The 23019-nt window shown below is 43.7% G+C and overlaps 1 protein-coding gene across 1 annotated transcript; it reads right to left on the bottom strand.

Moving 5' to 3' along the window:
* Positions 1-4144: 4144 nt before the first annotated feature.
* Positions 4145-22953, bottom strand: SAXO1 (stabilizer of axonemal microtubules 1). Its single transcript, XM_058824395.1, is given in 10 exon segments — positions 4145-4252; positions 4254-4452; positions 4454-4737; positions 4740-4906; positions 5678-5869; positions 10191-10309; positions 10311-10406; positions 19669-19908; positions 22659-22825; positions 22921-22953. Coding segments are annotated over 10 exon segments (1605 nt in total).
* Positions 22954-23019: the final 66 nt, after the last annotated feature.

Raw genomic sequence — 23019 nt, 5'->3', positions numbered from 1 at the left:
ATAATTTACTGGGATTTTGACCTCTCAACTATTGCCAACTGCAAACCTCCAGATGAAATGCCTCCTGCAGATGTAAGGCACCAAGGTTGGTAGTCCTTGCAGACATAGGTGGTTGAAAGACTGATATAATACAAGTCAAAACTGAATTATTATTTATCTCCTTCATTATTACAGGTAACTTCTGGGGTTATTTCATTCTGTTTCTCACTGAGAACAGACAAATTAAATAATTTTGCTCAGCTTTTTCCCAGTGAGGAACTGTAGTGCTGCCTTCCTCCTGGCTATGAAAATATTGATAACCTTCTGTTAACCTACTACACTTGTAAAATTTAATTTGCACATCTCTCCTTAATTCAGCTTTTGTGCTTAAGGCTTGCCAAACAGATGATGCTTTGCCTGGAGATCAGGAGTGCTGGTGAGTACACCTCCTGTGCATTTTCAGGGGTGCAGGCAGAAGCTGTCCCTCCAAGCAGCCTCTGCAGTGCACATAGATGAGCCTGTTCCTGTGCATAGGTGGCGTTTGTCATTGACAACAGTCACAGTGTAGTAACTGACTTCAACAGTGATGTTTTTCATCCATTATTACTTAGCACAATCCTCCTTGTTCTTTTTTGCATGCTTCATGGTGTAAGTACCCTGGATGCCTTTTTCAACCCTGCCAAGGACAAAGTCCCTTTGTTTCATCCTTTCATTTTGGTTTTTGAAACACTTTTTGATAGCAGGCTTTGTACTTCAGCCAATGTTTAGGTATTGATGCCATTATCCAGTCTTCAAAAATAGGATGTTGACTACAGCTGTTTCCTTCTTTCCACGCATTTGTTCACTGAGTGAGAAGTGTTGTATTGTGCTGCATCATGACTGCGAGGTCACAGAACCACAGGACAGGACAGGTTGGAAGAGACCAAAGGGGGTCATCTGGTCTGACCTCCCTGCTCTAGCAGGGTCATCCCAGAGCACATGGCACAGGATTGTGTCCAGACTCAATGAATATCCCCAGTGAGGGAGACTCCACAACCCTTCTGTTCAATCAGTGCTTGGTCACTGCACTCTGAAGAATCTCTTCCTCATGTTCAGGTGGAGCTTCCTGTGTGTCAGTTTGTGCCCATTGCTTTTTGTCCTGTCCCTTGGCACCGCTGAGCAGAGCCTGGACCCATCCACTGGCACCCTCCCTTCAGATACTCACAGACACTGATGAGGTCCCCTCTCAGCCATCTCTGCTCGAGGCTGAGCAGGCCCAGCTCCCTCAGCCTTTCCTCCCAGGAGAGATGTTCCTGTCCCCCCATCATCTTTGTCACCTCCACTGGACCAGCTCCAGCAGCTCTGTGTCTCTCTGGTCCTGAGGAGCCCAGGCAGGTAGTCTTTTTGAGCTCCCTGCTCTCCCATAAAACAGGCAAAATCTCTACAGAGCACCTGAGAGGTTTCTGAACAAGTTCCTGCTTATCTAGCACTAGCAGCTGGTGCTGCCATGCGTGCAGGTAGTTTCATTCTCCTCCTCCTGCACCGTGTAACTTCAAAAGCAATTGCACAAGCCTATAGTGCAGTTCAGTGGCATTTTAAGCTCTCTCTCAGGATGTCTGACTTGTACTTCTCTCTTTCTGAGAATGTGATAACTCTAAGAAAAAAATAATTTTAAGTGGCATGAACATCAGGTAAAATTAACTTTTCCTCATCTTTATCCATAACTCATTCTGCATGAAAACAATAACCAAATCCTGTGTACTGCAGAGCAGCCCAACTTTATTTTCTGTGTTAAACATCTCAATTCTATCCCAAAGTATAGTTATATAATTTTTCTTATACTTAATGACACTGCCTAATTCAAACAGTTAAACTTTAGACATAGAAAATGTTGCTTTACTTTAAATGCACTACTGAGCAAAGGGAGGACTGCCAAGTCAAGCCTGGGCTACCAGATCCCTGTGATTCTTCACTGACCGTCTGCACCTAAGTTGATAACTGCATGTCTGTGTCGTGCACTCATTCAGGGAAATTAAATAAATGGGTTTTAGTCTTACTAAAATACTGATTTTCACCCAGCCAGGTAAGCCTTCTGATTTAGCCCATCATGCAGTCAGACAGCATTAATGTTATTATCAAAAGAGGCACAATGGGAAACCATGCAGCTGTAGGAGAACAAAATGTGAAACTGCAGCAGCCCAAGCTTTAATCGGCCTTAACTTCTGTGGAACCACACCCTAAGTCACAAAACAGAAATCCCATTTTTTCTGAAGTGTTATCATTTATTGGTTTTAATAAGTTTTTAACACATAGAGGTACAAAACAGAAAAAAAAAAAAAAAAAAACAAACTAACCCACAGCTGTGTCTCATGCTCTGGAAGGATTGGACTTAAACCAGCCAGGTCTGCTTTAGCTGGTCCACAGCATGGAAAATCAAGATTCCCATTGTTAACACTCAAAACCCAGCAATTAATATTGCTAAGTGGTATATTGCATTGCTATTGAGCTTGATAAGACTAACTTCCACCTAGCAAGAAAGATCCACACAAACCTGTAATGAAAACAAATGTAAATACTAGACTCTCCTTGCTCTGTGTTCCCTGCCAGTCACATATCAAAGAGTTGAAAGAACAATTGGAGAGCTTTTATGCACAAAAGAACAATCTTTTCTGCAGTCACAAGCCTCAGCTGTTTTTTTCATATAAATTCTATTTCAAAATTGGCAGAACTACAGGTTGATAAATAAAATCAGAAAAACAACTAGTGAAAAAGAGATGGGGAAGAAAAAGTACTTTCTTGTAGAAATTCAATATTAAAGAAATGCAGATTCAAAAAGAGTAGTTGATAAAATAAGAGGAGCTGAAAAAAAAAGGCCAAACAAACTCTCAGTCAATACCTCACCACAGGTGAGTGAATATTTTACGGGTTACTGAATTTCTGAAGGCTGTGTGAAGTCATCAATCACTGCATAGTTTGGCCCTTTTGTGTAGTGTAATCTGTAGAGATTTGCCTCGTTTTTCCTGTGGTAAGGAACACAGTTTTTCATTGAACTAGGACATATGTTTAGAAAAGGCCTCTAGGACTGATTCAAGGACTTCAAGGGAAGCAGAACCACGGTGCCCCTAAGGTATTGTTCCAGTGGCTTCCCAACCTCAGGGTTAAGCATTCCGGCTTTCAGACTGAATGTGTTTAGCTTTAACTTGACAGCACTTAGGAAGAATTTTTATCCCAACAGGTTTCAAAGCTTTCCCAAATTTTTAAAATTCCTTTACACAGAAAATTATCTTCCTCTTTAAATGCTGCTTTATGGTCAGACAGAAGCCTTTCATGGAATCATAGTCACATAAAAATAGAATACCCTGAGTTGGAAAGGACCCACAAGAATCATCAAGCATGCAACAACTTTACCTAGCACTTGAGCTAAATACTCAGGAAACAGCCAGAGCTGCCAGGAGTAAGGGAGAGGAGGATTTAGGAAAGCAGAATGTGCTTAAGAAGTCAGGAAGTTTCAGAGTGCCAATAGAACATTCATAAGCCTACAGAAAGCACTTTGGACACAGAAATGAACAGTTAGGGTCAGAAACTTAATAATGGCTTTATTCAAAACATAATGCAACTCTGGCTGCTGGCTGAGCTACAGCAACATGTGACAATTTCAACTCTTTGATGTTTCTGGTACCTATCCAGAACCCTAAAGTGAAGAGCTTTTACTGAAAAAGTTCTCTTACAAGATGTCAACCTAGGGTGGCATCTTTGGCACACAAACCTCCCATCTGATAGCCTAGTTCTGGACAGCACAGTGACACAATTTATGAAGGTGCAATACTCAATAATATTTATACAGTAGTTGTACCTTTTGTATGTGTCTTTGATGGGAATACGGGAAAAGGCCAGATATCAGACTTTGTTATCCAGCAATGACTTTTACATGTGACTTCACATCAGGCAATTCGTCTGTTCCACCTCTGTTTTTATGGAGCCCTTTTCATCCATAATAAAGTTTATTACTAAGAGATCTTTCTATTACCGTCTCAGGAGGAGGACATCTCTCAATCAATAAGCAAGAGTTAGGTAGGAAAAAAATAAAAAAAATACAGAGAAACAAAAATCAATGTCTTTTCCCTGGATTTTATGTTCTTCACTTGTATGAATTTACTAGAAAGAGTCAGTGCCAGGGAATTAAGTTTTATTTTAAGAGTTCTCCAAATATGAAAACAGCAACTGGTTTATAAGAAGTTTGTTTACCAAACAAAATCAAGCTGTCAGCGTCAGTTTTCTCAAAGATGTATCTGGGATGGGTCTTTGTAAGGGGCCAGGCATCTAGCAAAGCCCTTTGGTGTGTAACTGGCAGTGTAGGTTGTTTTAGCATCTGGGAGACTGTGATGCTTTGGGCCTGACCAGACAGGCTGGTAGGTTTACATAACTGTGAGAGAATGAGGTCCGTGATGGGTCCAAAATGTAGCCAAGAAATCTATTGGTTTTGCTGGGAAAGTCTGGAGCACGAGTGATGGGTTTTAGTCCATTTCGTAGCCAAGGCTTATAGTCTTCCTTCACTGTAGAAGAGCTGTTAAATGGCTCAGTAATTTTATTAAGCTGGGCCAAAGATCGACACATTTTGGCTGGCTTTTCATTTAGGTGCTTCCAATGTGTCCAAGTAGTGGTGTGGATGTCCATTTTCTCCAGAGGAAGAAGATAAATATCAGGTTTTCTGGTGAATACAGGAGGCTGTAGTCAAGCTTTGTGTTTTTCCTGAAATTCAGTTGTAGTGGAGAAAGGAAGACAGGGGCTGGTTTTTTCTGGTATGGCTTCTTCTATGGAAGCTTAGTTGGCTGACCAGCCCACCCCTGGTAGGAAAATTTGTGTGTAGTGAGACCATCAAATGAAACATAATTGACCTTGTATATCTGAATTTTATGGACATAATGTTTCACCAGAGGAGGTGGCACATCACAGAATCACTAATTTGAAGAGACCTTGAAGATCATTGAGTCCAATCCATGCCCTAACACCTCAACTAAACCATGGCCCCAAGTGCCACATCCAACCTTTTTTTAAACACATCCAGGAATGGTGATTCCACCACCTCCCCTGGCAGACCACTTTATCACTCTTTCCATTAAAAAAAATTTCCTAATATCCAACCTATATTTCACTTGGTGCAGCTTTAGACTGTGACCTCTTGTTCTGTCAGTTGCTGCCTGGAGAAAGAGACTAACCCCCACCTGGCTGCAGCCACCTTTCAGGAGATTGTAGAGAGTGATAAGGCCACCCCTGAGTCTCCTTTTCTCCAGGCTGAGCCACCCCAGCTCCCTCAGCCGTTCCTCACAGGGTTTGTGTTCCCAGCCCCTCTCCAGCCTCGTTGCCTCCTCTGGATGCGCTCAAGCGTCTCAAGGTCCTTCCCAAACTGAGGGATCAGAACTGGACACAGCACTCGAGGTGTGGCCTCACCAGTGCTGAGTACAGGGGAGAATGACCTCCCTGCTCCTGCTGGCCACACTGTTCCTGACACAGGCCAGGATGCCCTTGGCCTTCTTGGCCCCCAGGGCACACTGCTGGCTCATGTTCAGCCTGATGTCACCAGCACCCCCAGGTCCCTTTCTGGGCACTGTCCAGCCACAGCATCCCCAGCCTGTAATGCTGCAGGGGTTATTGTGGCCAAAACGCAGGACTCAGCACTTGGACTTGTTAAACGTCATCTCATTGGACTCTGCCCATCCATAATTCATCCTGTAATTGGTTATGTACTCAAAGGGAGCCTTGCTTCTCTGGCCCGGATTCAGAGGTTTACAGCTTTGAGTGGCAACAAGTCCCCTGTAGAAACTGTCATTCTGGACAATGGTTCTGTGGTAAAATTTCTCTTTTGATGGAGCAAACCTATTGTTTGGTCTGGTCTGCTCTGTCTTGGTTCATTCTGTAACACACAGACATCTGAAATGAAAAAGGAATCATATTGAGATGCTCAACTGAAATCCTTTGACAAGTCCAGCCATATATCAATATTATGATCATTACATTTTCTATTTCAATAAATATTTGTTTGTGATGTAGTGTTTCACTACTCTTATTCAAAGAGCAGCTGTAGAATACATTATACACTACTGTGTTACGCCCCAGAAACGCTGTGCATCTACACAGAAAGTTGAATCAAACAGCCCTGTACCCACTCATGCCTACAGAGACCATGAAATACCATGAGGGAAGATTCAATTGTATTCTCTGTCTCACAGAGACATTTTCTGCAGGTAGCTGAGTGGGTGCCATCCTCATGCTCAGTAACCAGGAATTATGGAGGTGTGGCATGTAGCTACTTCAAACACCTTCCTGCTGCTGTGTTGTGGCTGGCTCTGGGCACAGAGTATGCCTGTGTCTGCAGGAGGTTGGGATGTCTCTCACAGCATCTCTAGGACAAGGAGAACCGCATATCCACTCTGAAGGCTGAGCTGCAGTGCCACCCCTCCTCTTTCTGCCTTCTCACTTGGCCTGGTTGCTGACCCGGTTCCTCAGCTGCACAGCTGGAATGCTGCCTATGGTTTGCCAGGTTCAGAGGCTTGCAGCTCATCTTGGTGTGAGCAAGCTGTGCTCTGTGGCATCTCCTCGGCCCTTGGCTTTGCTCTGCCTGATGCCCCTGCTCTCAGAACAAACAGAAACTGAGAAAGAACTTGCAACGCTGACCCAATTCTTCCTTATTAGAAAAACTGTGCTGAAATTCACAGAATAAGTCTGCACTAATGTGAAACACTGAATTATATTGCAGGAATAGCCCATATTCCAGAAATCTTGAATCCAAATTTATGACTAAGAAAACATTTTAGGTGGTATTTTAGGGACACTCATATGTTCCTTTCTTGACAGGATATCAGGGAAATAAATGAGGCCCTGTAATCTGAAAAGATTTGTGCTGTCACACTAGGAATCTATTGCAAAACTGCCTAACTCTTTGACCAGCGCTGAGGAAGACCATAGTTTTTTCCCCTTACTAGTAATTTTGTGCAACTTTCCCTAGAGACCATTATGGTTACTGGTAGGAAGCTGAAATGAAATAGTCTTGGATCTAACCCAATGGGTGGTTTTTGTTTTCTTTTTATAATTTTCCTTCCTTTCAAACCACACTAACAATCGTGAGGCAAATAGGCTTCCAGCTGACTCTGCACAGGAAGGAAGTCTAGATGTCAAAGCACTATAGAGTAAATGATGCAATTAGGGTATTTGTATCAGGATATTTGAATTCTTCAGTCCAATCAGAATTTGGCGCTTCTGTTTCCCTTGGGAAGTAGGAGATGTCCCGGCACCACCGCAATGGTGAGATGCTGACTGTGTGCCCATGCCTAGGGTACATAATTTTCCTGGAGAAACAGTCCAACAGGGTGAACCAGAACATACACAGATGTGTTTTTACAGGAAATGCATTAATAAAGTGTTAAAAAGTGAGAAGCTAATGAGATTCAGACCACCTCTAAGAGGAGCTTTGTTCAGAGATCTCACATTTCAGCTGCCAACCAAGAGCTACCAAAAAACTTTTCAGGTTCTCCCACCATCTTTGTTGGAGAACACTCTGTGCATTTTGGATGTAACCACAGCTCTTGCAAAATATTCAAAATATGGTAAGCAAGTCCATCTGTCTTCAATTTTTTAAATTTATAAGCTCTACACATTTAGAGACCTCATAGGCGTTATGAATTTATTTTACTTAGTGTAAGCCAGCAGTGCTACTATTCCTTCAAAATATGTTACAGCTTTATTTCAACTCTAATTCTTAACCGTAGATATTAATAGTTTCCCATGTAGACAATCTTGAAAACATTAGGGGGTACAGGAGGGAATTCAGGATATGGACCGTATGTTGTTGGAGGGTTAGGCACATCTCCTTATAACCAAGCAAGACTTAATTAAAATTAGATTACATATCTGAAGATAGGCAGAAACAGCTACATGTGTAGCCTGGAGGAGATGAGAATTTTGAAACTTTAAGTTGCAAAGTCATCTGACATGAACTGTGACAAGCAATAGCACCAACTTAACCCTACAGTGTCATTTGGTATTTGATGTGTTCAGTAGGAAAGAACATGACAATACAGTAGGAAAGGTAACTTAATACCAGAGCAGCACTATTTTAGATGCTGTTCCAATATTTTAGTTATGATAATTAATTGAATACAATGTTCTAAACACTTGGCTGAGGTGGAGATAACTTTCTTCACAGTGGCTGGTGTAGTGCTGTGTATTGGATTTGTGCTGAACACAAGAGTTGATAATACAGAGATATTTATGTCATTGCTGAGCAGGGCTTACACACAGCCCTGCTTTTTTGTACTCCATGCTGGTGAGGAAGTTGGGGGTGCTTGGGAGGTTGGGAGGAGACACAGCCAGGAGAGGTGACCCAAACTGACCAAAGGGACATTGCAGACCACATGGCATCATGTTCAGTACATAAAGTGGGGGGAAGGGGATTGCGGGCAGGCATCTGGAGTGATGGTGTTTGTCATCCCAAATCACTGTCACCTGTGATGGAGCTCTGCTCTCCTCTTGATGGCTGAACACCTGCCTGCCCATGGGAGGCAGTGAATTAATTCCTTGGTTTGCTTTGGTTTTGTGCACTGTTTTTGCTTTCCCTATTAAACTGTCTTTATCTCAACCCAAAGTTTTCCAGCTTTTACCCTTCTGATTCTCTCCCTGATCCTGCTGGTAAGGGAGTTAGCGAGTGGTTGCCTGGGGCTTGGCTGCAGCCTGGGGTTAAGCCATGACAGTAGCGACCACTAAAACCTAGCAATGCTTAGAGAATGGTGCAATGAAAACTTGCAATTTTTGTTGAATCTGGGCCTTTAAGAGAATTTATTCAGTGTGCAACTCGATCTTTGAGGGGGCTTGGACAAAAATTTCCATTTGCAGTGTTCGGAAAAATACTGTAAATTGTAACCAAATGTGGCTGTGATACCTTTTATTAGAGCTCTGGAGTTACAGTTAAGGTGCTGACCTAAACACTGAAAAAAGACCAAAATATGCATATGTTTCAGATATGGAGAGGTTAAGGACATCTAAACACAGAAGGATAGATCCACACCTTGCATATAGCAGCTCTTTTTACTGGTTTCACCAAAGTTATTCCAATGAATACCATCTGGTGACATTGCCTATGCAAAACAAAGTGTTCAAAAGTGTGTAGATATGGATATTCTGCACCTGTGGGTCATAGTCTTCACAATTCAAGTAATTCTAAATCGACATTTCTTGTGTGTCTGATGTACAAACTGCAGTTTATGCTGTTGCAAACATGCAGCTGCAAACATGCAGCAGTTAGAATAAAGTACAACTTTCAATCATTTCAGCCAGGTAATTTTAATGATGCATTCACATGCCTTTTATTCCCCAAGTTCTTTCATCATTTTCACTTCCAAGAAAATATTGTCTGTGTACATTGGGACAAATCTGCAGTAATAAGCACCAGTCATAAGCTATTATATTTGCACAGTATAATAAAACGAAATACAGAAACACACAAAACTATTTATCTGCCTATCCATGTTAGCTAGCAGAAAGGTGATCAGAGGAGAGGTAAAATCCTCTGACTTTCTATTTATGACTTCCTACCAAAACTAAGAGGGTTGCTCTAACTGTGTATCTGAAAGTTTTCTCCCAGTGCACGGGGAAGACAATTAGTGCTGCTGAAGAGGAGGGGGGAAAGCTCCCAGAGAAACAAGCCACCAAGTTAGTGCAACTGAGAAACAAGGACATAGTTAGAGGCACGGCTTACCTGTTTTACCAGCAGTAGAGCTCGTGCATTGTGTCTGTACTTCTTGTATGCATCTCTTGTACATTCACGGAATAACTCCACAGCAAACACAAAAAGGGTCTCATACTTCATGAGCTGCTCAGACCTAGAAAATTCTGTATATTTTACACATGCCTTATCCACTGAATGTGTGGATCAGCTATGCAGTACCAGGAGTATGTGCAGTACATCCTAAATATAAAGATCCTGTTGTGGGATCAACATACAGGAATTCCCATGGCCCTGTTTCTACCGAGGATTCCTGTAGGCCTGTTAGGTATGGAAAGGAGGTGAATACAGAGAGATCTCAATGCTGCCATTAATGCAGTGCTGTATTACCAACTACCTACTTCTGTCTGCATGATTCCTGCACAGCGTGTTAGCCTACATATAGAGAAGGAATAAAAACTGCACAGTGTTTTGATCTGTCTTCTTCAAAAGTGAAGTTACCTGTGAAGTCCGGAACAAAGCTGCAGGGGCGGGTTACCTTTGTAAGTGGTTCTTATATCCATCTTGGTCCTGGGGGTATGTCTCCTCATCCTCCAGGAGAGACATGAAGATACTTGAGCCATAGTGTAGGAGGAGGTAAGTGGAGGTCAAATCTGTATTCTCATGTCTCTTGACATGCTTTTCAGACGGTTTAGGTTTCTGTGGCAACTCTTCATGTGCTATGTAATCTCTCCTGTGAAGAATAATTTCATTATTTCTTTTTTGTTCCAGAAAAAAATGTGCTCCTTTTTCTGGACACACAAAGAATTGAATACTTCCCCTCACCTCCCCCAGCTAAGAAAGTTTGGATATGATGCAAGCACTTAGTGAAATACACAAGCCTTTTACATTTTAAAACATGGATGCTGCAAAAGGAACAGAGGCAGCTCTTGATAACCCTAGCCAGGCCAGGTTTCCCCTTCTTTCCACCCATCTCTGTTCTACAGTGGAATTACACCAGAATACATAACTCCTTTTAAAGGGCAGTAATTATAGCAGGCTATCTACTGTGCATAGGAAACAAAGGAGAGAGGCAACAAGAGCCTTCCCAGACCAGGCTGGCGAGTTAATATCAGAACAGTTTTACAGCAAAACACCAGTTGGGCAAGGAAACATCAGCATGGCCAGACAGTCAGCTTTTTCTCAGCTTTTGCTTTAAAAGAGCTACTTAAGATGCTGGGGTAGTGTAACTTAACTCTCGGGCAACCTTGCAGAAGCACAACAAGACTGAGAAGAAAACTTGACCTTCCAACATTCATCATCCTGAACCTATTTCACTGCCCAAATCCTTTGGTACAGGGCAGAGATTCTGCTGCCTGGCACAAGGAAATTCACTTTCTTACCTCAGAAGTACTTTCTCCACTGTGTGCATACCTGTTTAGACCATTGGCAGTCAGCCAGGAGAAGCAGTCAGTATAGGAGCTATTAAAGTATTAATATTGCACTTTGCTTCTGGAGTGATGCTGAGTGGGCAGGAGCCTGAGCCTCTGAATACACTGTATTAGTGATACATTTTAGCAAAATATACAAGGCGCTCAAAAGTCCGTGTAAAGCACAAGAGAGAATTCACTTTGCAAAGTATTAGGTATAGTGGTAAGAACAGAAATTCAGAAGTAAAAAATAACCAAGAACATCAAGGGGTCCTTATGTAGATGCCACACATGTTCCAGCCGCTCGGCATGCTGTTTTCAGCAATCTGAAGCAAATTTATTTTTTAAGAAGGCTCAGGAAAAGACAAGCTGGAACACCACATTCACCATCCTCAGCAGCAGGGAGAGCCCAGTAATGGAGAGGGTCTTTCCAAGCCAGTCACTGCCCAGTTCCATATTTAAAACAGTCAATATGTACCAGAGCCAAGAAATGGATCACAGGTAGGCAGTACTTTACCACAGTGATGAAGTGTTTTCTGGAAGTATGAGAAGGGGATGGAGTTAGCAGAGTTCTACATCAGAATGGGTTCTACGAGAGCTGAAAGAAGTCATCACTAAGCCACTTCATCATTTACAAGCCACCCTGGCTAACCAAGGAGGTCACAAAAGACTGGAGGTTAGCAAATTATTACCCCCAACTATAAGAAAGGCTGGAAGGAGGATATGGGGAGCTACAGGCCTGTTAGCCTGACCTCGGTGTCAGAGGAGCCACAAAGTAGATAATCTGGAATGTCATTCTAAGGCAAGTGCAAGACAACCAGAGATAAAGCCTGGATTTGTGAAACACAGGTCCCACGTCCTGCTTGGCCAAAGTGATTGTTTTCTATGACAAGGTGACGTGGTTCGTTGATGAAGGAAAGGCTGTGGATGTGTCTACCCGGGCTTTTGTAATGCCTTTGATGCCATCTCCCAAAGCATTCTCCTGAGAAACTGGATCCTCCTGGCTTGGACAGGTGCTCTCTTTACTGGGTAAAGAACTGCTTGGATGGCTGGGTTCCAAGAGTGTTGGTGAATGAAGTTAGGTCCAGCTGGAGCCCAGCCACCAGTGGTGCTCGCCAGGGCTCAGTATTGGGGTCAGCCCTACTTGGTATCTTTATGAATGATGTGAACAAAGGAATTGCGTGCAACTTTACTCAGTTTGCAGGTGACACCAAGCTGGGCAGGAGTGTTGATCTGCCAGAAGGTCAGAGGGCTCTGCAGAGGGATCTGGACAGGCAGGACCTATAGGCTAAGGCCAATGGCATGAGGTTCAACAAGGCCAAATGCCAAGTCCTGCCCTTCATCCATGTGAGAGACTGAAAACCTGAAAGACTCAACCTGAAAGAGCTAATGTCTCAAACATTTGACAGAAGAGAAAAGGAATGTTACCATGCCAACTAGATAAGATGTGGTTAGAAAAGAGGGTCTTGCAGAAGTAGCATAGTGCATCTCTGGACCAGCTTCCTTATCTTGGGTAACTATTTTTAAGAACAGATTTGAAACCATGAGACCATTCAACCCCTTCTGAAAAGTCTGGGAATAACAAGATGCACCTGCAAGGACCAGTCTATAAATGGTGTGACAGGGAGAAGTGAGGGTATGCATCCAGCATCCATGCATCTGACATCCAGAGGAACGAGACTAGAGGCAGTACTGGGTACTGGCGCCCTGGGTGGTAACACAGATCTGTTTTCTTTACTTCTACTTTCCGAACTCTCCTTCTTCCTTTCCTCCTCTGCTTAAAAACTTTGAATCACTGCTGCTGCAGGCTGTTCAAAAATCACCGTTGTTCAGAAAAGTTTAATCTGTGGCTGTCCAGAAAAGTTTAAATCATTGCTGCCACAGACCTCTCAATTTACCAGAAGATTTAGGTCGTTCCTACCATAAGTAAAACTTTTTAATTAATCACACAGTGTTGTTTTGCCGTAATTCAGCCCATGAGTGCTTGAGAACATGGGGTCCCTCAGAGCAGGAGGTGCAGGACTGTCCTCTGGGGACCTGACACGTTACAACAGCCCAGGCAGTGCTGCAGGCTGAGGGTGAGTGTCTGGAAAGGTGCCCAAGGCAAAGAACTCAAGGATGCAGGTCAACATTGGCTGAACATGAGCCAGCTGTGCCCAGGTGGCCAAGAAGGCCAGTGGCATCCTGGCCTGTACCAGCAATAGTGTGGTCAGCAGGGCCAGGGCAGGGATCATGGCCCATGCTCATCACTGGTGAGGCCGCTCTGTGCTCACTTTTGGGCTACGCTCACTACTCACTGCAGGAGTAGTGTACTCACTACACTACACTCACTACAGGAAAGACATTGAATTTCTGGAATGCGTCCAGAGAAGGGACAATGGAGCTGGTGAAAAGTCTGAAGCACAAGTCCTAGGAGGAGTGGCTCAGGCAGCTGGGGTTGTTTATACTGGAGAAGGGGAGGCTCAGGGGTGACCCTATCACTCTCTGTAACTACCTGCAAGGAGGGTGTGGCCAGCTGGGGGTGAGTCTTTTCTCCTTGAGAGAATGACAAGAAATGGTCCCAAGTTGCACCAGTGGAGGTTTAGAATGGATATTAAGAAGAGTTTCTCTACAGAAAGGGTTGTAAAAGACTGGAACATGCTGCCCATGGGACGTGGTTGAATTCCCCACTCCTGGAGGTATTTATCTACTTTGACTCAGCAAAGACAACAGTGGTATTACTCAAGATTGTGCCTCAGATGACATGGGAAGTAAGCATCAAGATCAGGCAACAGCCACCATTTGAAGAGAGGGAAGCTCTCAGATCCATTTTAAAGGATCAGATTCCTACTTATGAATTCATGAGTTCCTTCTGTGGACAAATACTTCAAACATCATTCTCCAAGGAGCAGGGAAAAGCCCCAGAACTTAATTCCATCAGGGTAATGGGCAGAGTGTAAGTATGAGGATTTCTAAGCATCAAAACTGAGAAAAATAAACAGCCCAGCAATCCAACAGTGACAAGCAGAGTTCCTCAGTGCTCTGTATGGGGAATGGTGTTATTTAATATCATTATTAATGGCATAGTCAAAGGGATCAAGTGCACTCTTAGCAAATTTGCAAGTGACACCAAGATGAGTGATGTGGCTGACAAATGAAGGACAGGATGCCATTCAGAGGGACCTGGACAAGCTCAAGAATTGGGCCAGTGGGAACTTCATAATGTTTACCAAGACCAAGTGCAAGGTGCTGCACCTGGGTTGGGGCAGTCCCTGGTTCCAGCACAGGCTGGGGATGAACAGATCAGAGCAGCCCTGCTGAGAAGGACTTGGGGGTGCTGGGGGAGGAGAGGCTGGACATGACCCAGCCATGGGCACTCCCAGCCCAGAGAGCCAAACGTGTCCTGGGCTGCATCCAGAGCAGCGTGGGCAGCAGGGCCAGGGAGGGGATTCTGCCCCTCTGCTCTGCTCTGCTCTGCTCTGCTGAGACCCCACCTGCAGGGCTGCATCAGCTCTGGGCTCCCAGCACAGCAAGGACATGGAACTGATGGAACAGGTTTATCCAATAATAAGCAGTAGAAATATTTGTGACTAACGTCAGCCTGCTGCCATCTTCTGGTAAAATGTTCAGGCCATTAAACAACAGCAAATCCAATTGTCCCCACTATCTTGGACTTTTATCCCACAGGAAGACAATGTAATATTACTTGCGGAGTAAGTACTTAGAGAGAAACAAGAAGGTCATTGATCTCACAGGGATTAAGGATCCTTTTCGTAAGTCCCCTTTAAGTGACCCTTTACCATACATGCAGTAACCTGGACTGTCAGATGAACAAGGTGCCTTCAGCATCCTTTCTTAATCCACTTGCGTTACAATTAGGTACATTTTGATTTTTATAAAATATTTATATTTTATATAAATATTTCCAAAATTTCTATTTTGAAATAAAATTTAGGAAGATATTAATTTAGACCTCCTACTTATGCAGTAAGTGAAAAAATTACTGCCAGAGCATTAAACTGTAAGTCCTTGATAAAGTCACTATTTTGTAACCACTAGCACTTCCCACTAACTGAAAAACAATGATTGCAAGAAATGTTAACTGATGACTAATACAGGCTTCCAGATCTAAACTTCTAAGCAGCAGGGAGAGCACTTAGAAATAAGTGATGAGTAAAGTTTACCTGCCTGACCAGTATTAACATACAGATTGTTCCTCCTACTGCAGAAAATCTGCCTAAAAAGACAACCAGCACAGCTGATCAACCCCCAAGAAACCCTTCTTGGCTCACACCAATACTCTTATCATTCTTCAGGATCAACAGCTTTGATTTGCAAGAACTGGCTGTTCATGCTCCCTGACTACACAAACTACATTGAAAAGCAATGTGTGACCACTGACTCTGAGTCTCAGCCCTGGTCTTTATTGGTATGACTAGCTTTAAGCAACCCCATGTCCTTGAGATCAATAGAAAAGACTGGGTCAAGGAAGAGGAACAGGTTAGGCAGCACTTAAACAAATGGTACGCTTGGGTCCATGGAGTACCCACAAGAAATACAGCAGTATCGTAATGCAATTTTGAGGCATTTTCTCTGTCATTAAAAGGTTGTGACAACCAGGAGAGGTTCCTTATGTCTAGGAGAAAGTAAACATCATTCATCACATGCCTTCAGGATAGGCAAGAAAGATTTCAACCTCAGTCCTTGTAAAGATGGTTGAGTAAATAATCCTGGAAAATCAGTTCCCAATACTGGCTGTCAAGTGAGCTGGAGGAGATCATTTGGAGTGGTCAGCATGAAAGGGAAATCATGCTTAGGCCAAACAGAAAACCTTCTACAAGAAGACTGGCTTGGTACAGTCTTCTGTAGGATGAGGCACAGAGCAGTAGATACTGCATATCTTGAGTTTGATAAGCTTTTTGACACTGTCACCCACAAGAACCTCATCAACAAACTGACAGAAACATGGGCCAGGTAAGTGGACCCTGAGGCAAAATAAATAATGCTCTGAGCTGCTAGACTCAAAGAGTTGTGATCAGTGGCACAAAGTCCAGAGGGCCACCACCAGCTGTGATTCCAATGACTGGGAAACGGGGTAAAAGCTATTATATATATCTTTATAAATTACATATATAATGGGATACATGACACACCTTCAGGCAGTTTGCAAATGACACAAAACTGGGAGAAGAGGTTGATACACCCAATGCGCGTGTTGCCATCAAGAGGGATCTCAACAGGATGAATAAACGGGTCAATATGATTCTTCACTAGATTTTAGTCTGAAGGCCTCTTGGAACAATGACTGTTTCTATTTGTCTCATTAACTAAACTCCTTAAAAAAAAAAAAGTGCGTAAATCGACTATTTAAGCAATTGATAATGTCCCAACACTAGTGAAATGATTGCGTCCCTGGCTCCTGGAGTACTTTATAATAAATATGAGAAACTTTCCTGCAGCTTTCTCTGACTGTATTTCTACATGCAAAGAAGTAAAATGTATACAGCTTCAACAGACAGACTGCCAGAAACATAAAACCTATGTGTGACTATGGATTAGATTCACACTTTGGGATGACTGCCTACACATAAATTAATCAGAAACTAGTTTTTGTGCCACAGAAAAACACCAACCAAAGTAAGATCTTATTTAGAAGTGATAAAATGCCCACAAGAGACAAAAAGGTATGCTAACTCTCTGCAGTTGTGCTTTTTTCTAGTTACACACAGAATTCCCCAGGTGTAACCCCATCCACAATCAGCAGACACAGCTGAACAGTTCCACACAGACTGAAGGGTAGGTATGTATCTCCAGGGAGGATGGTCTGAAAGCATTCCCATACAGAAGAGCTACCTCCAAACAGGGCCCCACTGGAGCTAACCCAGCTGAACTTAAGCACTGCAGGGGGTAAGACAGAGCTCTCCTACAGTGTTTTGCCATCACCAATAGAGCAATTTCTGCCAAAGTTTTTCTAAATGATGCAACACAGAAGACTGAAGCAGAACTATCAAGCCATGAATGCAATTCAGGTTTGCTTAAAGACTCTCTGTCTGAAATTAATCTAAGTACTCATATTTTCAGTCCCTATTCATCCTATCTTCCCCCAGTCTGTTTTGGCTGGGCTAGAGTTGATTTTGTTCACAGTGGCCGGTATTGGGCTGAAACCACTAATTTTGTAGTTTTCACCCTTCTGATTCTCTCCCACTACTTGCAGAAATTAATTCACAAGACTGTACTTGCACTTTTCAACGCCCAGTGAATTAGTGACATTTCAAACATTCTTTCAGCTTTACTTTTCAATAAAAAGAGACTGATATATGCTCAGTACAGAGAGAACATACAAAGTACAGACTGCCAAGTTATGTGTTATCCTGTATATAACTTAAGAGCAATTTATGTTTTGTCCTAGCTACAAATTGATCTTTGGATATGCCTCTACCAGACACCGTAACACTTGATACAATCACGGAATGGGTCAGGCCAGAAGTGACCACAGCAGGTCATTTGGTCCAACCTCCCTGCTGAGGCAGGGTCATCACAGAGCACATTGCACAGGATCACATCTAGATGGGTCTTGAGTATTTCCAGTGAGAGAGGCCCCCACAGCCTCTCTGGGCAATCTTTCCCGGTGCTCTGTACTGCACAGTAAAAAAGTTCCCCATGTTCAGATAGAACTAACTGCACATCAGTTTGTTGACTCTTGTGCTATTGCTCAGCATCACCAAGCAGAGCCTGATCCATCCACTGACACCCCCCCCTCAGACACAGACACTGATGAGCTCCCTATCAGTTGATTCTTCTTGAGACTGAGCAGGCCCAACTCTCTCTGTGTATCACATTGCTCATGATATAATAAATACTATAGAACTTGGAGGAAAAATATTTCAGGCACTTCATCAAACCTTTGTGAGCAACGTATATAAGCTCTGGCAAGAAAACCTAAGTATAATATTCCAAAGTTAAAAAATGAAAGAGACCAAGGAACACAGAAGTGCATAAAGCTATCCTTTTGGAGCTTACATAGTAATAATAGGTGACTATAAAGTGTGAAATACTGGCTGCTCTGGAGTGCTGCACAAAATTATCTCCTCCTGCATACTCTCCTCTGGAAAGGAAAGCAAGGTACTGTACCTTGCATTGTATTTCAGCTAATTTTAATACAGTGCACCTAACTTCAGAAGCCCAAATTACATACTTTTAGGAAGTCACACAAAGGAATCTATTGATTAGGAAATTCATGAGGAACAGAATTCTCCAGGCTTAATGGGCAAGAACTTCTCATAGGTATCTTAAGATATTTAACACTGCAAATACCTAGGTTTAAAGAAGTCAGAGAAATACAGACAGAGTTGTATTTCTGGCTGCTCATAATACCCTGCTGTTCTCAATTTCCCCTTACAAATCATTAAATTACTGCTCTAAATAAGAATTTTACCTAGAATTTCTAATTTATTATGATGGATTTCCAATGTAAACCTAACCAAAAATGACCTAAGCGTCCAACACAAACTAGTGGACAGGAGAGCTACTACTTACAATTCAAACATTGTTATATTTAACTACAAGGAGGAAAGATTCTGCTTTTATATGTAACTCAAAATGTGAGGCAAGGTCTTCACAGGAAACTCAAGATTTTTAAATGCAATTTTTTAATTCCAAACTGTCAATGCAGTAACAACACAAAAGGCAGTTTAACTTTTCTAAAGATAGGCCACAATCTTATTATCCCCGTCCTTATATGTAGCTAGTCTACAGCCCATCTAGCTACCCGGGCAATGTTTGTGAAGTCACCAGTGCCAAGCTCTAGAGTTCACGTGTGGACAGAACACAACTGGACCTGTTCCAGGCAGCCAGTAACTAAGTGGTAACAGGATCATAGCACTTAGGTTTGAAAAGACCTTCGGCTATTAAGCAGCACTTCCCTCTTATCTTCTAATGTGTGTTATAGATATTACAGCTTCCTCAACCACCCACATGGCTTTTCACAGAACCTGTCAAATTCTCTTTATAAGGAAGATGTCAAATACAGGTGGAGCTTCTTCTTAAAACCCAAGGTAACTGTTATGGAAGAAAGGAGGAAGACAATGCAGAACATTAAAACAACTTTATTTTAAAATACCTCTAAACACATTAGGTTAGGAGACAGTATTTTAAAACAGTAAGTTTTCCTCTTAGAATCTAGAGTTGTACTTTCTCCTGTTGTACTGTGTTCGTTAAGTTCATTTAATTCCTCCCCCATTTTATGTATCTGCTCCCCCCCCATTTTGTGTAAAATGGTTCTGCCCTCCTCAGTTTTCCCGCCACAGCCCTGCCAGTTCTATTGTCAATCTGTTAGGTTATATAATTCCTCCTCCCCTTTTTCCCTTATATGTATGCTTTTCCTCCTCCCTGGGCCAGTCAATCACCCCCCCACTCCACCTAGTATTCCAGAAGCTTCTCCTCTTTGGGGGTTGTGGTTGGCTGTGGTCCCGGGGCCCCTCCTATACCTGGTACCTATTGGGCTCTCCACTATGTCATTTGTGTTAAGCTCATCCCCTCTCCTCCCTCTATTGGTCTTCTGTAAACCCCTCCCAGATCCACCCCCTTCCCTTTATAACCCTGAAGCACCTTTTGTTCTGGGTCATTCGCTGGTATGTCAGGGCATCCCTTCCTGGCTGGCATCGTGGGCTTTCCAATAAATCTAGTTGGCCCCCAGCGAGTGTCCAGCTCCTTCCTTCTCGTCGTTTAGCAGCGATCCAGTTCGCAACCAGCACAGCCCGAGGCCTTACAACGTGGAGGGGTGCTGGCAGGTTATGCAGCTGGGTGTCGGCCTTAACCTCAGCTAGCCGGACTCTGACCTTCTCTGCTCTAGAAGGCCAAATACACCTCGCTGCATTCTGCTATTACCCCAGGGTCTATTACCTTTTACATCACAACATATTGTATATGATTGCGCTGGGGCGTATTTGGCCCTAATGTCCGGCTAGCCAATGCGAGAGGGAGGTGGCCGACACCCCCGGCGCATGCACTGCCAGCCCCCCTCGGCGTCCTGGCCTTGGGCTGGGCTGGATGCACGGTGTGGATGAGAGCGCTGAAGGACGAAGAAAGAGGCGTCCACAAGCTGGGGGCTAACTCCGATTTACTGAAGGTCTGATGACACGGACCGAGAGGGAGGGTGCCAACCAGCAAATGGCAGTGAACGGGGGGGGGGGGGGGGGGGGGGGGGGGGAGCAAGTTTTAAAGGGTAGGGGGTGGAGAGAGGAGAGAAGCCCAACTAGCCAACCAGGAAGAGGTACAAACATAACTGGCATAAGGGACTAACCAATTAATACAACATAAAGGAGGGGCCCCGGGACCACAGCCAACCACAGCCCCCAGAGAGGCGAAGCTTCCAGAAAGCAGGGAGGAGTGGGGGGTGATTGACTGGGCCCGGGGAGGAGGAAAAAATTACATCTAAGGAGTGCAGGGGAGGGGTAATTACATAACAAAGGGAGATTGGCAGTTGAGGGGGAAGGGGGTAGCCAGGGAAACCAACAGTCAGGAGAGGCAGTGGCGGGAAAATCAGGGAAGGGAGGAACCATTTGTACAGAAGTAGGGGGGAATACATAAAATAAGGAAATAACCGGGGAAATTAAATTACACAACACAACATATGATGTGATGTTAAAATCAAGTAGCAAGAAAAATCAAGAAGTTAAAATCAAGAAGTTGTTAAAATCATTAGCGCTACCACAAGCAATACATTTTTGTAACTTTAGTGTAAAGCATTTATTCAGTAATATAGCTAAAGAAATATGCACTCCAGGGAAGCTTAGAAAAAGGGAACAGCGTCTATCAAAAGGCAGAATTGATGGCAGTGTAGACCAGAAATCTCAGTAAGAGAGATGAATGTAATGGAATGTAGAGCACCAAGAAAAATATCAATCTGTTGGGTTAAGGGTTGGGATGGGGTATGAGATGTGGATTAGGAGCAAAGTAACAGATTTTACTATTTCTTCTTTGACATCTAATTTTTGCATTTTCTAGGTTATGCCATTTACTCAACATCTGCTGTTCAAAATAAGCTTATAGTTCTGTATATAAATGATGCACTGTATATAGAAAGCCACAGTGAATGATATGAAACTGGCAGTGTCAGAGTAGGCAAGTGACACTCCTAAACAAGGAGACTGGAGTAGGGTCTCCTTGCAGACCAAAAGGATTCCAACTTCCCAATGCAGATAATGCTTTGGGAGAAGATACAAGTGAATCATAGATGCACTGCTCTGGTTATGCTGCTTTACAAATTCCATCCTGACGAATGTTCCTTCGTTCCCAGCTTCCAACTCAACTATTCTTACCTGAAAGAGAAAACGTACCAGTTTGCACTCTATAGTATTCAACTATTAAGACAGAAATACTGAAGCTGTTTCACATGTATTAATAAAGCATATATAAAATGGTACTCTAAGTACCGTTTGATAAGTACTCTCATCAGTTGCTAGAAACACGACTACCATTCTAAATGAAACCTTTTTTGCAGAAATAAATTACACTACTTCTTAAATTTTAAATATTAAATTCCAAGTACTTCATTAAATCACAGCACAGGTAGCATTGGAAAGGACCTCTGATGATCATCCAGTCCAACCCTCTGCACCAAGGCAGGGTCACCTAAAGCAGGTGACACAGACATGTATCCAGTTGGATTTTGAGTGTCTCCAGAGAGGAAGACTTCACAACCTCTCTGGGTAGCTGTTCCAGTGCTCTGCCACCCTCAGTGTAAAGACTTTCTGCCCCAAGTTACGGTGGAACTTCTTGTGCTTTAGTTTGTGGCCACGGCTCCTTGCCTCTTTTCTGGGCACCACTGGAAAGAGTCTGGCACCATCCTCCTGACACCCACCTTTGAGATATTTCTATGTTTAGGTGAGATCCCCTCTCAGTCTTCTCCAGACCAAACAATCCCAGCTCCCAGAGTGTCTCCTCATGAGAGAGAAGCTCCAGACCCCTGATCATCCTTGTGGCTCTCCACTGGACCCTCTCCAGTAGCTCCTTGTCTCCCTTGTGCTGAGGAGCCCAGAACTGGACACAGCACTCCAGGAATGGCCTCACCAGGGCTGAGTGGAGGGGGAGGATCACCTCCCTGACCTGCTGGCCACACTCTTGCCAATGCAGCCCAGGATGACATTGGCCCTCCTGGCCACAGGGGCACTGGTGGCTCATGGGCAGCTTGTGATGCACCAGGAGTCCCAGGTCCTTTTCCACAGAGCTGCTCTGTAGGAGGTCAGCCCCAGGCTGTGCTGGCACTTGGGGCTGTTCCTGCCCAGGTGCAGGACCTGGCACTTGCCCTTGTTGAGCCTCACCAGGTTTCTCTCTGCCCAACTCTCCAGCTGATCAAGGTCCCATTGAATGGCAGCAGAGCTTTCAGGTGGATCAGCCACTGCCCCCAGTTTGGAGTCACCAGCAAACCTGCTGAGGGTGCCTTTGATCCCTTCCTCCAGGTCACTAATAAACAAGTTGAGTAGGATTGGTCCCAGTACTGATCATTTGGCAATACCACTGACTGCAGGCCTCCTGCTGGACTCTGCTGCACTGATCATGACTGTTTGAGCTCTGCCTTCAGCCAGTACTTGACTCACTTCACTGTCCATTCCTTTAACCCACATTTCCTGAGCTTACCTATGAGGATGTTACGGAAAATGAGGATGTTATCAAAACCCTTGCTGAAATTAAGGTAGTGCTGATACCATCTGATAGACACCAAAGTTGATGACCGAGATCTGAGCTCTGGCTGGGAACCTGTGAACTGCCAAATTTCAGGATAACAGGGAGTATGAATATGGATGAAGCAGCCAGGTGAATGGATGGTGACAGACACATGAGGAGCTGGGAATTGCCTACCTTTGGCATAACAAAGGAGATTGGTGACACCATCTAGGCGGATGGAAACAGAGAGTGGGGACAGAAGTTAATGACTCAGGAGGAAGAGCAAGACTTGCA

Source organism: Ammospiza caudacuta, chromosome Z (assembly GCF_027887145.1).
Source record: "Ammospiza caudacuta isolate bAmmCau1 chromosome Z, bAmmCau1.pri, whole genome shotgun sequence".
NCBI classification, from domain to species: domain Eukaryota; kingdom Metazoa; phylum Chordata; class Aves; order Passeriformes; family Passerellidae; genus Ammospiza; species Ammospiza caudacuta.
This window is presented reverse-complemented; position numbering and strand designations above follow the sequence as displayed.